General features: G+C 38.1%; 1 protein-coding gene across 1 annotated transcript; it reads left to right on the top strand.

The window, feature by feature from the left end:
• Positions 1 to 2,327: 2,327 nt before the first annotated feature.
• aqp9b (aquaporin 9b) lies at positions 2,328 to 12,057 on the top strand (the record flags this gene model as incomplete). The annotated part of the gene is made up of 6 exons (XM_079217281.1): positions 2,328 to 2,429; positions 3,185 to 3,311; positions 6,447 to 6,584; positions 6,912 to 7,030; positions 7,940 to 8,157; positions 11,895 to 12,057. The coding sequence occupies 6 exons, from the start codon at positions 2,328 to 2,330 to the stop codon at positions 12,055 to 12,057; spliced, it is 867 nt and encodes a 288-aa protein (XP_079073407.1).
• Positions 12,058 to 13,863: the final 1,806 nt, after the last annotated feature.

Raw genomic sequence — 13,863 nt, 5'->3', positions numbered from 1 at the left:
TCGCGCATGTTGGCATAAGAGTTGAGACTGAAAGTTAACGGCATATTAGCTCTTTACGAAAACATGTTCAGTCACATTCTGACATCATCATTAACCATTTCCTAAGTGGCACTGAGGTGTCAAACTACTTTTCTCGGCTTGCTATCACCCTGTGGTCTTTATTTGCCTAACACAACCTCCCCATGGTCTAAGATGTTATGTAAATGCTGACTAGAAGGATTGTTGCTACTTGCTGAGGTGTTGTAGGCAGAGATTTGTCCTACAGGTGATAATTCTTTACAGCGCCTCCTTTAAACCTCCCAATAAACATCCATGCACCAATTAGTTGTGGCGATCATGTCTCAGAAAACTAAAGGAATTAAAGCACGTCTCGATTTCCTCACACGAATGTAACAGTTAGAGGGCAAATCAGAAGTTGATTTGTGGTTTAGAGAAATATATCTGTGGTCAGTGGAATAACAATGTAGTTTCAAACAAGCTCATTTGTTGATACACTCAATCAGCGGAAGGGCCTTTACGTTCTGGATTTCATAATCGGAGCCTCTTGACAGGACAAAGGAGTGTGGAGACAGATGCAGGCCCATCATTTGCAAATTCCCGGAGGATGCTGTTTCTCCATCAGCACATCACCCTTTTCTCACAGCATGGGCGACACTCTCAACGTGTCTGTTTCACATCAAAGACGACGTGTCTGAAACAGTGACATTGATTAATGCATTCAAAACATCCCATCCTCAGCCTGTCGCCTCACCTTTTCACAAAGCACAGTGAACGGAAGATAAGACATACCGGTGTGACAAACTTTAGAGGCGGCGGTTCAAATGTATTCATGGAGCTCCCTCTGTTGGATGGACCGGGCCTCGGACGCGTCAGATATCACTTATTCAAAGTTGTAACTGTATTTATAAAGAGTGGTTTAATAAGCTATATGGGATGGTTATTGTAACAACAAGGAATGAGCAAAGCAAGATAAATGGAAATGTGACTCATAAGTGGAACCATAGCTGCATGAAGACAGGTGAGTGAGAAAACTTTCTGATATGACAAAAGGAAAACATGCCCAAAAATGCAACGAGATCTGGGAAGTTGGTAGTTAAAAAATGAATGGAAAAGAAAAAGATGATTAATTGGATATGTGTATGTGGAGTATTTTTGTTGTTGTGGTCTTCTTTGTTTTTATCAGCAAAAAATCTATAAAGAGTTTGAATAAACAACAGAGCCAAAATACGCAGATGCAATTAAATATAAATATAAGTGTGTGTGTGTGTGTGTGTGTGTGTGTGTGTGTGTGTGTGTGTGTGTGTGTGTGTGTGTGTGTGTGTGTGTGTGTTTGTTTCAGAGTTGTGTTATATACTCATTTTACCCCCATTATTCAACCATTTATCTGGCACATTTAAACAGACACATGACGGTCGATTCATCAAGGCGAATTGGTATTATTTTATTAACTTAAAAAAAAAATGAGGCAAAGCTACAAGTTTATTTATAATCTGAATTGAGACAATTATTTTTGAAACGGTAAGGCCTCAATCATCAGAGATGTATAACATGTAATCGTCATGAAATTATGTTGGAAATATTCAGACTCGTTCTAAAAAATATACTTTCATCGACCCGAAAGTTTTTCACTTTTCTTTTTTTTTCACTGAGCCAAGTTTATATTTTCAAACTTCTACATCATCCTAAATGAGTGCGAGTTAAACCTCTGAATAGACAATTTAAAAAAAATCAATCATAAGTAATATATTCACTGACCAGTTTGTCAATAATAAAGGAAGTATTTAACTGCTGAACATTAATCAAATGGCGAAAGTAGTATAATGGTGAGTTTGTTCACATGTCATTTTGGACATCAGTGTCTCGTGGCTGTGAGTTTAGTGATCTACTAAAATATATTTTGGGATGAATATCTTATCTTACATTAGCTTTTCTTGTCAAAGCACGTTATTCCTTAAGGATAAAATAATTTAAAGATGCAGACCAATTTAATGTAATTTGTGTATCTGATGAAACATATTTTAAAAAACACATTTTCAAATGTATATCAGTGTAAATTAAACATAGGCGTAATACTTTCAGCAACTGCTTATTGCCAGGGCAATAACGTAGAGCCTTTATTCCTCTAATAAAAAGTAGACCCCTTGTGGTTAGAAAGGGAAATAGATGCGGAAAGCTTAGCGTGCCTGTCAGCCTGCACGGCCCGAGCGCACCGAGTGGGAGGCGGCAACCAGCGCCGACAATCACACACAGACGCGCTCATAGTTGTTAGCTGTTTGTTCTGATCGGAGGAAGACATCAAGGAGCCGCGGCAAAAAAAAGAGAAAAAAATGGAAAATGAGAGCAAGAGGAAGATGAAGGAGCGATTTGGCCTGAGGCGGGACATCTTTAAGGAGTTCCTGGCGGAATTTCTGGGGATATTTGTCCTGATAGTGAGTACCTCCCTCTGCACCTGTCATCCAGCTTAAACAGCCGCTTTAAAGCTTTGAACCAGTATGCTAATAAGGTGTCAAACTGAGTCTCCAGGGACTCTGGCTGCTGTCTCTCATATGTCTCTATTAACAGATAGTATATTATGGGAATAACAGACTTTCTCTTTGAAGTGCTGCAGCTGTAATTTGCTCCTGACAATCATAACAAGATGTGACTGATGTGGGACTGTTTTTCTTCTGCACATCTCCTCCAGAAGAGCAAAGTAACATCAAAGATGATTCATTAAAACTGTAATAAGTCATTGTGTCCCAGTTATTAGGTTATGGAAAAAATAAATATGGGATTAAATTAGGTACCGCAAATTATTTGCAGTACAGAGAAGAATGTTTGTTTCCTTGAAACAGCTGCCAGCTTTTCAGTTATTATGGTAGTCTGGACTGTCTTCGCCTCCACCTGTCACCTCTCTGGGTCCACATTAATGCCTGATGCACATCAGATAAGCGATGCAGCTTCCTTTTTAATTTTGGAAAACTGCTCTCCTTCCAACACTTCAATCAATTTCTTCTGCCTTTGACCTGATAAATGGGGTTCATTATTTTTTTGCAGACTCCAAACAGGCCAAATTGTTTGTGGCAGTCTGAGGCTGTTGGTGGACAAGAGTGCTAGTGTTAATGATGGTTATAATTGGAATCATTAAAAACAATGAGTCTTTCTACCTCCACCCTTTGTGTTTTTGTTCTTGTCTGTGTCCCAGCTCTTTGGATGTGGTTCAGTGGCCCAGACGGTGCTGAGTAAAGGGGCTCTCGGGGAGCCCTTGACCATCCACATTGGTTTCACTCTGGGAGTCATGATGGCTGTTTACATGGCAGGGGGAGTGTCAGGTAAAAGGAGCCCACACATATGGACACATGCACAGATCACATTCAGGACAATACTAAATCATTCTCAACTCTTGCAGCTAAATGTTTATTTCCATTATCAACTATTCTGAAGATTAATCGATTCATCCATCAATAAATGGTGTAAAAATACAAGTTTCCAAAAGCCCAAGGTGAAATGTATATATTGCTTTCAAATACATACAGTTTACAGTGATATCAGGAGATATCTTAAGAAGCTGCATTGAAGGGATGTTTGGCAAATAAAAAAATAAATAATTACGACAGATGAGTGATTATTTTTTTCAGATATACCTGCAAGCATTTTAGTTAAGTATTTTTCTCAGGTTTTTCTCTGGGATTCTCAGTGAAAAAAAACAAGGAAAAAACATAATTATTTGAAATATTGACCTGAAAGCTACGAACACAGGCTGTCAACAAAGGTCATCACTTCAGCGTTTGTCTGTGGTGTGTCTTTGGTCGCAGATGTTTGACTTATGATTGATATAACTGCCCACTGATCTAGATAAAGTAATGGTTTATAAAGACCATACATACACTTTTGTTATGGATTTGCAGTGTTATATAATGGAGTAAATTAAACCGTCTTCTCTTTTCTGGTCTGGAAGTCAAGACTTACTGATACACATGAAGTATTTTGCTATCATCTCTAATGGGAGGATTTTCAGTGTAAGAGCGGTGTCAGTGTGCTTACGCTCTGGAGATATTGTGTCCTAATGTCCAAATAGAACTTTTTTTGGGTACATACCTCCAGGATTACAGCAAGAGGAGCCCTCTGTGCATTGCCGGCAATGATAGGGACTGATAGTTGTGAAATGTCACAGTGCTTCTCATTGGCTTGCTGAGCCAAAATGGTGAGTGCCAATCAATCAACAGTAAAGGGGATCATTATGTTGCATTGTGCAGACTTAGACTGTTATGTGGTCATTTCCATTACTGTTGGAAAGTGCAAAATACACTTATTCTCTCAAATCTATCAATTAAATATGAAGTAACAACCAGTAGACAGTTAGCTTAGCTTAGTTTAGCATAAACACTGGAACAATGGGAAACAACTACCACACCTGTAAAGCTCATTCATTGTTTGTTTAGTGTAAAAACAACAATTCATGGTTTTACAAGGGTTTTGTGTCAGACTAATTCTTGGCTCTGAGCAGGCCGACAATATAATCATTTTAACATTTAAAAAAAAAAATTAAACAAAAGAGATATAACATGTTATTAAGGGAGCTTCAGAAGTGCTGGCGGGTTTTGTTAAGAACGCAAATGAGCGTGTTTCCCAAAAATATTGAACTATTCCTTTAAAACCTTAAAAATGCATTGTATCCCTGACAGTCTCGCGATGGCACAAATTATCAAGTGTCAGGAGTGATTTAGGGAAACTAAATCTAGAATTGTTCAATTATTCAGTGAGAAATTTAAGTTTAATTGAAAATGGGAAAAAGCAGAGAGAAACAGTATTTTCATCTCCATTTAGTTTATGATGGCTGTTGTTGTTGGTCGTCCCGACTATATAGTGTCACTCGTGCTACATGTTTAATGAGAAGAGTTGTAAAGCTTCAGAGGAAAAGCAGAAAAGCCTGAGGACAGGGAGGTTAATATATGGAGAGCTTTTGCTGCATGACTGGGCCATTCAGCCCCGGGGTCCACAGCTCAGTGGGAAGCTTCTGTCCAACGACATCTCTGAAGATGATCATAGGTATTGGACTAATGAGCTTTACTGGGGCATGGGTCTCTGGAGAGAGGGGGGTCAGGTGTGACAAGCCTGGCTTACTAGGCTTCCCTGGCAGGACGGCCCCATAGGAGACGAAAACACAGTTGTTTTCACTTTGTAGTCTCAGATTTTAGATGACAGTGTACCGTAAGTGTGACACATCATGGTCACTCTAATGACCTGCAGTCTACGTGTGCCTTAAGCAGATTCAGGCAGATTATGTCAGATGCAATTCAGACAGGCCGGTCTGGCTGGTTGTCTTGGTCAGTGTTTGTGAACAGGATGGGGAGATTAACAATGGGCGCATGGCTGATACCCCCAGTGGTGTTACCACAGTGGGGTCAAAGCCAAGATCCCAGAGTGTTAAATAAACGACCTCACACTGTCATCACAGCCCAGTAACATTTGACTGGAATGTGTTCAAACACGCCTCTTGAAGACAATATAGAATATAGGAAAATAGGCCCACTTTGATGGCACACAAACCCAGGGCTCTTTGTTTGAAAGTATCCTGAACGTTTTAAATGAATGAGCTCTTGAACACAGGCACTAAATGATCAGACAGCTTTTATTTTAATCCACTGAACTCAATTGACTTTATCTGGTAAGAGAAGACGCAAGAGACTTTTAAGATGCTTTGCTAAGTCGGCCTTCTCAGCTTAGTCATAGATGTTTGATATTTGATTTAGAGCTGAAATGATTAGCAATTTAACCAATAAGTAATCTGATAGAAAAACCATAAGCTGTTATTTTAATAATTAGTTGTTATTTAAAGGAGAACTTGATTTCACACAAAAGATCAAAAGTCTCGGGGAGTACTACTGCATGTGTTCATTTAAGCTGCGTGAAATCTGGTAAATTGCCTCAAGTAATGTCACTTGAGTCAGCATCGTTGGATCTGATGATTACAAGTTTGAAAATGAAAAGAATTGAGAGTGTGGAGTTAGAAATAAGTGAGTTTACCTGCTCAAAGATAAATTAACTGCTCCTTAAATAACATACCCAAATATCTCACCAAACTGTTGGCAGTAGAGTTGCATTGGGGGAAATGTAGGGTCGACGTTATGACAAGAATGATTAAATGTGTGGAATAAAAAAGACAATATCGCTGGTTCTGCTACGTCAATTTTAAAAGTTTCTCATAGTCAATCCGACAGTGTTACAATAGTCCAATCCTTTATCCTGAGAGTACGCCTTTAAGTCATTTCTCAAGCAAAAATATAAAATATTTGCTGGTTCCCACTTCTTAAATATGATGATTTTCTTTTCTTTGTCTTATGTAATAATACACTATAAAGGGATTTTAGTTATGACCTTTTGGTAAGACAGGTTTTTAGGACCATATATATATATATATAGAGGTTACTAGATTTTGCTCATCTTCTTTTCTTGCATCGTTCCAGGAGCCCACGTGAACCCTGCAGTCTCTCTGGCCATGGTGATCCTGGGGAAGCTTCCTCTGAAGAAGTTCCCTGTGTATGTGTTGGCACAATTCCTGGGGGCTTTTGCTGGATCCTGTGCTGTCTATGGGTTGTATTATGGTGGGTGTAAATGTGTAAATGTCATCATTACAAGAGAACTGTCTCAGAAAGGATTACTAAGTTATCCAGATAACCTTACAGAGGAAACCAAGAACCCTATCAAGTGTGAAGCATTGACTGGAGGGAGGTTATCCAGCTTTAATCCTGCTTCGTGTGAGAACTCCCTGAATGTGATATTAGAGTGGAGGCATTATGCTCAAGCAAAGCAATTTCACTATTTTACCTAAATACTGTTTTTATGTCTTATGAGTAATAAAACACAAATATTGGAGGAGCTTGTAACTATGTAAACAGTCACTTATCTTTGTTGTGTTTTCTCTTCCACAGATGCTTTGATGGAATATAACAATGGAGAATTTGCTGTTACTGGTGCAAATGCCACTGCCAACATATTTGCATCTTATCCAGCAAAACATCTCTCAGTCATGAATGGGTTTGTTGATCAGGTGGGGCTTAAGACTAACTTGCAATCTATAAATAATTTCCCCTGGAAAATACACTGATATACTCATGGATAACAACATTTTAACCAGTTTATACAAGCTGCCTGATAACATGAAAGTAAAAGCTTTGGTTTTTCTTCTTTTTTATTTAGAATTATTGTTGTCAATGACATTTTCCAACAGGATTCAGTGTCAATGGAACCCACTAGAGCATACAGAGATGCATGTGAGCAATGCATTCAGTGCAGTCATGGATGGTTGTAAGCATAAATGGACAAGCGAGTTGTTTGCTGATGTATGAACAATTCTGCTCCGATTCTGAGAATAGCTACCATCTGTTCTGGATGTGTACGAGGCGAGACACAAATGTTAGTTTGTGTACTTCAGTACAGTATTTCTCTCTTGTGTTTTAGATGAAAAGCATTATGTTTCTTAACTGAATATATTTCAATAAGGCCATGATTTAAATATTTTTTACATGCATTACTGATGTAAACAAAGCAGCTACACCATCAGAAACATGGTGAAATTTGATAATGGGCATTTTGATCACAGACCATGTGCCTTTAAATGGTCAAATTAGAATCTGTGAAATTAAACAAAACAAATTGTTTTAAATAATATGTCAATAATGTGAAATATATAGCCATATGGGGCTGTGTAGTAAAGCTGCCTAATACATACTGAAACCAGGGGAAAGGGGAAGCCCCTTAATAAGCTTATACAAAATAACATAGGGCAGAGGTCACTGAGGTAATTCAACAACAACAACAACAACAACAAAAAGAGTCATTTGTTATGTTCTTTTATTTCTATATTCTAAAATTGCGCACTTCATTAAGAAATGTTGTAATTTTGAATTTTGTGAAAATTACTTATGTGCACTAATTGTCTGATGCTTTTGTTTTCAAGGTAATTGCGACTGCTACACTGATCCTGTGCATCCTGGCCATCACAGACAAGAAGAATATCGGTGCTCCAAAAGGCATGGAGCCTCTTTGCATTGGCCTGATCATCATGGCCATCGGAGTGTCCATGGGTCTAAACTGCGGCTACCCAATCAACCCGGCACGAGACCTCGGCCCACGGTTCTTCACGGCTGTAGCTGGGTGGGGAATGGACGTATTCAGGTAATTTGACTGAAAAAAAACCATAAAGGACTAGGGATCCATTATTTACGGCGGCTCACACTGTCACCACTCCCTGAAACATAGTAGATGCGTTATGTAAGAGACTGAGTAAGTCTCTTTTCTATCCCACACAACGAGCAGCATTTGTAGCTCCATCTCTGCTCTCTTGACAATCTGAATACATATTTCATGTATTTCTTGCATTTTGAAAAAGGGCTCTGGGATTTAAGTGAATAGGGAGTGAATGCATGCACACATATATGAAATATTAAATGCTTCATTACTCAAATGACACAATTCTATATTCTTCAGTTCCCGAGCTCCTCCGTCTCTCATTCTTCCTTGTATTCTCTCCTTATTGTACATACAGTACATACTGATTTAATTTAATCAAATCAGATATATTTATTACGATTCCTCTTTTTTATAGTTATATAATTTATACACAGTTTTAAGTGTCATATTTAATTTTAGAGACAACTAGATATGATACCCGATCACTTCAATTTTGAAATGGGATCGCAATTTAATAAAACAAAAAGCAATAACATCACGTGATTTTAATGTCACAAAGTACATTTCAGATCCTGTCTGCATGTTGCAAACTGGAGAGGTGCAACCCTGTCTCCAGTTCACTTTGGACTTTGTCAAGAATGCAAACAAAGCTGTCATGCTCCATTTACATAAACTAAATGGCTCACAACAGCAGACTTTGTATACTATGATCCTACAAGGATACGTCCTGGAACATTTCCAAAATCTACAAACACATATGGCTGATAAGCAAAGTGGTGTGACCTCTCGATTGTCTGTCCAGGCCTGAAATGTTGTTTCCACAATGTTATGTAACACGGACACGTCACAGAGCAAGCTATTTCCAGTATCTTGATTCAACGTATTCCTCTACAAAAGTAGGTATAATAATAATAAAAGTTATGGCCACCATAAATTGTGTTCAGTGTGACTGCATAACCCCCTATAGAACCTGTTTAGTTAACAAAACTACTTGGTTAGGTTGAGGAAAAGATCATACTCGCATGACATTGCTTGAGTATGCAAGATTCAAAACAAAAGTGAGGTCAAATATGGCAACATTGACTTGGTTTCACAGAACACGGACAGCGGTATCCTCTGTGAAAGTCACATGTTTGTTCAACCAGTACTCCCAACTCACCCATTACCGCTGCTTGGTGCCTGCTGCCCTCATGATCTGATACCGATGCACAAGGCACCCTTTAGCATCTGGATAAGATGCACCAGGTTTTCAACTAACTTCAACGTGAACCCATCTGTCATTATTAGCTGTTCAGAGCAAGTGATAACAAACATACTTACTTTACGTAACAAATCAAGTACTTTAGTTGGCTAAACCTAACCAAGTAGTTTTGTTGCCTAAGTACATCTAAAAACTAAGTAAACCTAAATCTAAAGTATATTAAACTGTGTGATGTAAAGAGCAGAAATGGTATGTTTCCTGCAAAGTGGGAAGTGGATTTTCAAAAGACACTTTGCATGTAATGAGACGAAACTGACCGCCCTGACGCTAGAGGGCTAGGTCTGAGGTGTATAGGCCACAGACCATGCTGCCGTATTTGAGTTGGGAATACAACTTTTTACCTATCCATCCATCCACCCCAAGCTCCTCCCTAGTAGACTTTGTCTCTCTTTATATTACTGTATGCCACCTGACTTCCTTGGAGGCAGCCCTGCATGTCCTGCCTCATGATTGCGTTCAGTCGGTCTGACGTTTGTTCCAGTTTTGAGGCTTTTTTTTTATTACAAAATCTCTGGAACACTAATAAGCCATGTTTCTGCATGTTAACTGTTGCACCCTAAAATATCCAAAGCTGGTCGCATTTCAGGAGTTGATCTCAACCACCTGGCACCTTTCCACAGAGGAGCTTTCTCACTAACCGATGAACTCTGCCAATGAGATACTGAAGGCTCAGAGCTTCCAGATCTTCCTAGTTGCTGAGCTGAACATCAAAAGGTTCTCTGTAGCCTCTCACACGTTGAGGCTTTTACAGATGTACAACCTTACAAATAGCAACCTTTGTGGCTTGATGACGGATCTCAGAAATCTTATTTCGATAGCAGTCACTGCCATAGTTGACTTTTTAAACCAGTAAATCAAAGCTTCTTTACCACGTGTTGACATATATACATTAATGCTGTTTTTGTCGTTGCCCTCAGAGCCCTGTTTGTGACTGGCTCTGCTTTTTCTTTTTAAGCCTTGCGCTTAGAAGTGTCTGTGCACGCCATTGCTGACATGCATTAAGAGTGAATATTATGTGGCCATCAGACTTAGTCATACATTTTACTTGGATAAATATGCCATTTAACAAAAGTAGAGTGTGAAAGGATTTCTGGATTTGATTTATTTGACCTAATGACAAAATGTAAAAAAGAATTTAGGCAGTCTGAAGGCTTGCTATGAGACAGATACTGTTTTACTCTGTCTCCATGTCACAGTTGCAACCATCACCAGATTGCTCATATAGCTTTATAGACATATACGATTGCTTTAATGCACATGTAAGCCCTTGGTGCTATCATGTCCATATTATGCAAGTGTGTGCTAAACCTGGCATAATCTTTTACATTTATGATATAAATACAGCAGCTACAAATACAGTCAAATCCATTGGATGGTGGCACTTGGCTCCACTTGGCTCCACTTGGCTCCATGCATTGTCCACATGGCGTCAATGTGACCCACTGTCTCCTGGCCTGATAATTTTAGCTGTGACCATAGATTAGTAGTCTATAATCTATCCACCTCCCTTCTCGTCTACTTCCTGAGTGCCTACAGAAGAGAGAGATGACCTGCTCAGGCACTTGTTTACTTTCAGGCCTGTGCATCAGGTCTGTTAACCCTAGCCTTTTGTCTTGCAGCAAAGGCTCCTAACAGACACATTGACCAACAGGACTCTAATCTTCCTCTGGATCTGTCTGAGGTCGGCCAGAGGGAGAAATGAGGGCACGTGCAGTTGGTCTAACACACAGAGCTCCTTAAGACTTTACTGTAATCTGGGATAACTGAATATAACTCACCTCTGGTAGGATGATACTAACATAAGCATTCAAATTGGAGAGGCAGTGTACTTTATTTCTTTCAAAAGTGTCCTGCATGTACTCTCATGTCAATAGGGTAAATATAAAGCAGATATAGCATGTTAATTAATGACCTTTAGATGTGCTGGTGGATTTAATTACCTTTAGACAGATCTGGACTAATTATTTTCTTCTATTAACATTCTCTGTGCTAAAATACGTTAAGTGGCTGCTGTTTTTAGCTTTATGTTTGTCCATAAATGGGAGAGTTATCAATCTTTTCAACTTACTCTCTGCAAGGAAGCGGAAAAGCTCATTTCTCAAAATGTAAACTACGGGTCTGCAAATGTTTTTCTGCCATTTTAAAACAATTGTAAATTTAGTTTAATCATGAAACTACATTAAAAAAATATCTGTAATTTTAATTGGTTAAAAACAAACTTATAGCCATAACATTCTATGTCATGAAAATGTCAAAGTACAGTATGCCATGAAAATTATTTAAAACAGCCAGAGTATGGGACAGTACTACACACTACACAATAAAAAGTACACACAGTGCTCAAATGATTATTATTCCTGTTTTTTTAAATCTTGCATGAAATAATCTAATAATAATAAATACATTGGTTATTGGCATGCATTTTGTCATCGTCATTGATGTGTATGTATTCTCTCTGCAGAGCTGGAGGTTGCTGGTGGTGGATCCCTGTGGCAGGGCCTATGGTAGGCGGGGCAGTAGGGGCATGCGTTTACTTTCTCTGCATTGAGTTGCACCATCCAGAGCCTGAAAAACAGGAGGAGAACAACGTCCAGGACAAATATGAAATGATAACTATGAGTTAAAATTAAGAACAAGGGTAGCAGTGCAAAGCAACAACGCAGCTAATTTTTCACCCTCATTAGGCAAAAATGTCCATCTTGATGAAGCAGTTTTATACATTTGTTATATAAAAATGCAGAGAAAATTTGCAGTTCATATTTAATACAAAGCATGCATCTGACTACACAATGTCACAGTCATTTATACAATATGCATGACTGTTTTATGAAGCCTTTAAGTCTCTTTTTGTAAAAGGTCTGGTCTATTTATAGACCGATTTTATCTGCCTGGGGCTCTTTCATATATCAAAATAATAAAGACGCTTGATAAACATCTTCTCTTTGGACATCAAGATTTTCCTTGAATTCCATACAATCAAAACCTACTATGGAGAGTTTCCTCTCCATTGTCGACATGCAGTATTCTCCATAGTCTCCTATTTCCTAGCATCATCTCCCCTCATTAGAAGTATTTGCCAAGTTTCTGTACAGCATTTTTATTTTTTACTACTGTCTACCTGCAACATGTATATTTAATATTAGTAGCCCTTGGTAGAAAGTTAATTTAGTGTAAAAAAAATATTGTAATCTATATTACTTTTAGCCATCTTATGATGTGTTTGATGGACAGACTTCCTTATTCTGTTTGACTTTATCCTTTGCATGTATGTTAAAAAAAAGTGTAATTGATTGCTTTATCTTGCTTACAGCGTTATAGATTTTATTACACGTTTATGTAGAAAATCCAGCCTTAAATGATTTTCCTGGCATTGCTTATTCTTCAGTCTTCTCCATACTTTTGCAGCACACAAACGTTATTTGTGATATGCTGCTGGATTACTACATTGAAACACACAAAAACAAGTTTATTTTGTTTCCAGCAGAAGCTTTTGCTAATGATACTGAAGTCCTTGGTGTATTGTGTCAGTGAGCATGCTGTATTTGGGTCAACATGCCAACACTGACTGTAAACTGTTTACATTAAAACATTTGAGCTGAGGTAAAACGTGTAATAAAGCACAAGAAAGGAACAATAATACTTGGAAATGTAAAATGCACTCTCTCTTATGAACTGTGTTGTTGTGATACATAACGCGTCTTATCACGTGAGCACAGACATTTTCAAAGACATGTTTTATAATAAAATGGCTTGTTCCCCAGCCTGAAAGACAACTGGATACATAAAGACCTACCATATGCTGATATTAATGTACTTACACTAATTATACTACATAGTCTTACACGGATGGTGGGATTATATTGCACTTCACTGAATGTCATTTTACAACACATAGACGTGACAATTACTTACATTTAATTTGTTTGTTTTACTTTTTGTAATAGGACAAAAGGCAGAGACACACACATCAAACAGTGTTTTTTTTTTGTCGGACATGGATTAAATTAAATCTGGCCCTGCTTTCCCGAGAACAATTTTAACACTCATGGGGTGTGCCCTTTATATTTCAGACCCTGTGGCCTATGTTTGAATTAGAATAAATACTGCACATTATGTTTGAAAAGGAGTTGGAGGTGTTTGTTTCACTGAATCTATTCAGCTGTTCAATGAAATGGTGTATATTTTTTGTCTCTCCCTGTCACACACTTTGGTGTCACTGCATCGGTCCAGAGTGGGAGCTTGACATTAACATTTTAAACTTGTTGTATGTCTTTTGTTGTTGCGTATTTGCTTTTTATAAGTAGTAGTTTCCTAACATGTATTGCCTTTATCCATCTGAATTAGCTTTTTGTCTTATTCAGTGTATCTTAATGTTGAATAAAGATTGTTTAAATTATTTGTTTGTTTATACTTATGTTGATTTTCTTAAA

The sequence above is a fragment of the Taurulus bubalis genome (genome assembly GCF_910589615.1).
Source record: "Taurulus bubalis genome assembly, chromosome: 4".
NCBI lineage: Eukaryota > Metazoa > Chordata > Actinopteri > Perciformes > Cottidae > Taurulus > Taurulus bubalis.
The sequence above is the reverse complement of the archived record's forward strand: the minus strand, read 5'-3'. Positions and strand labels throughout refer to the sequence as shown.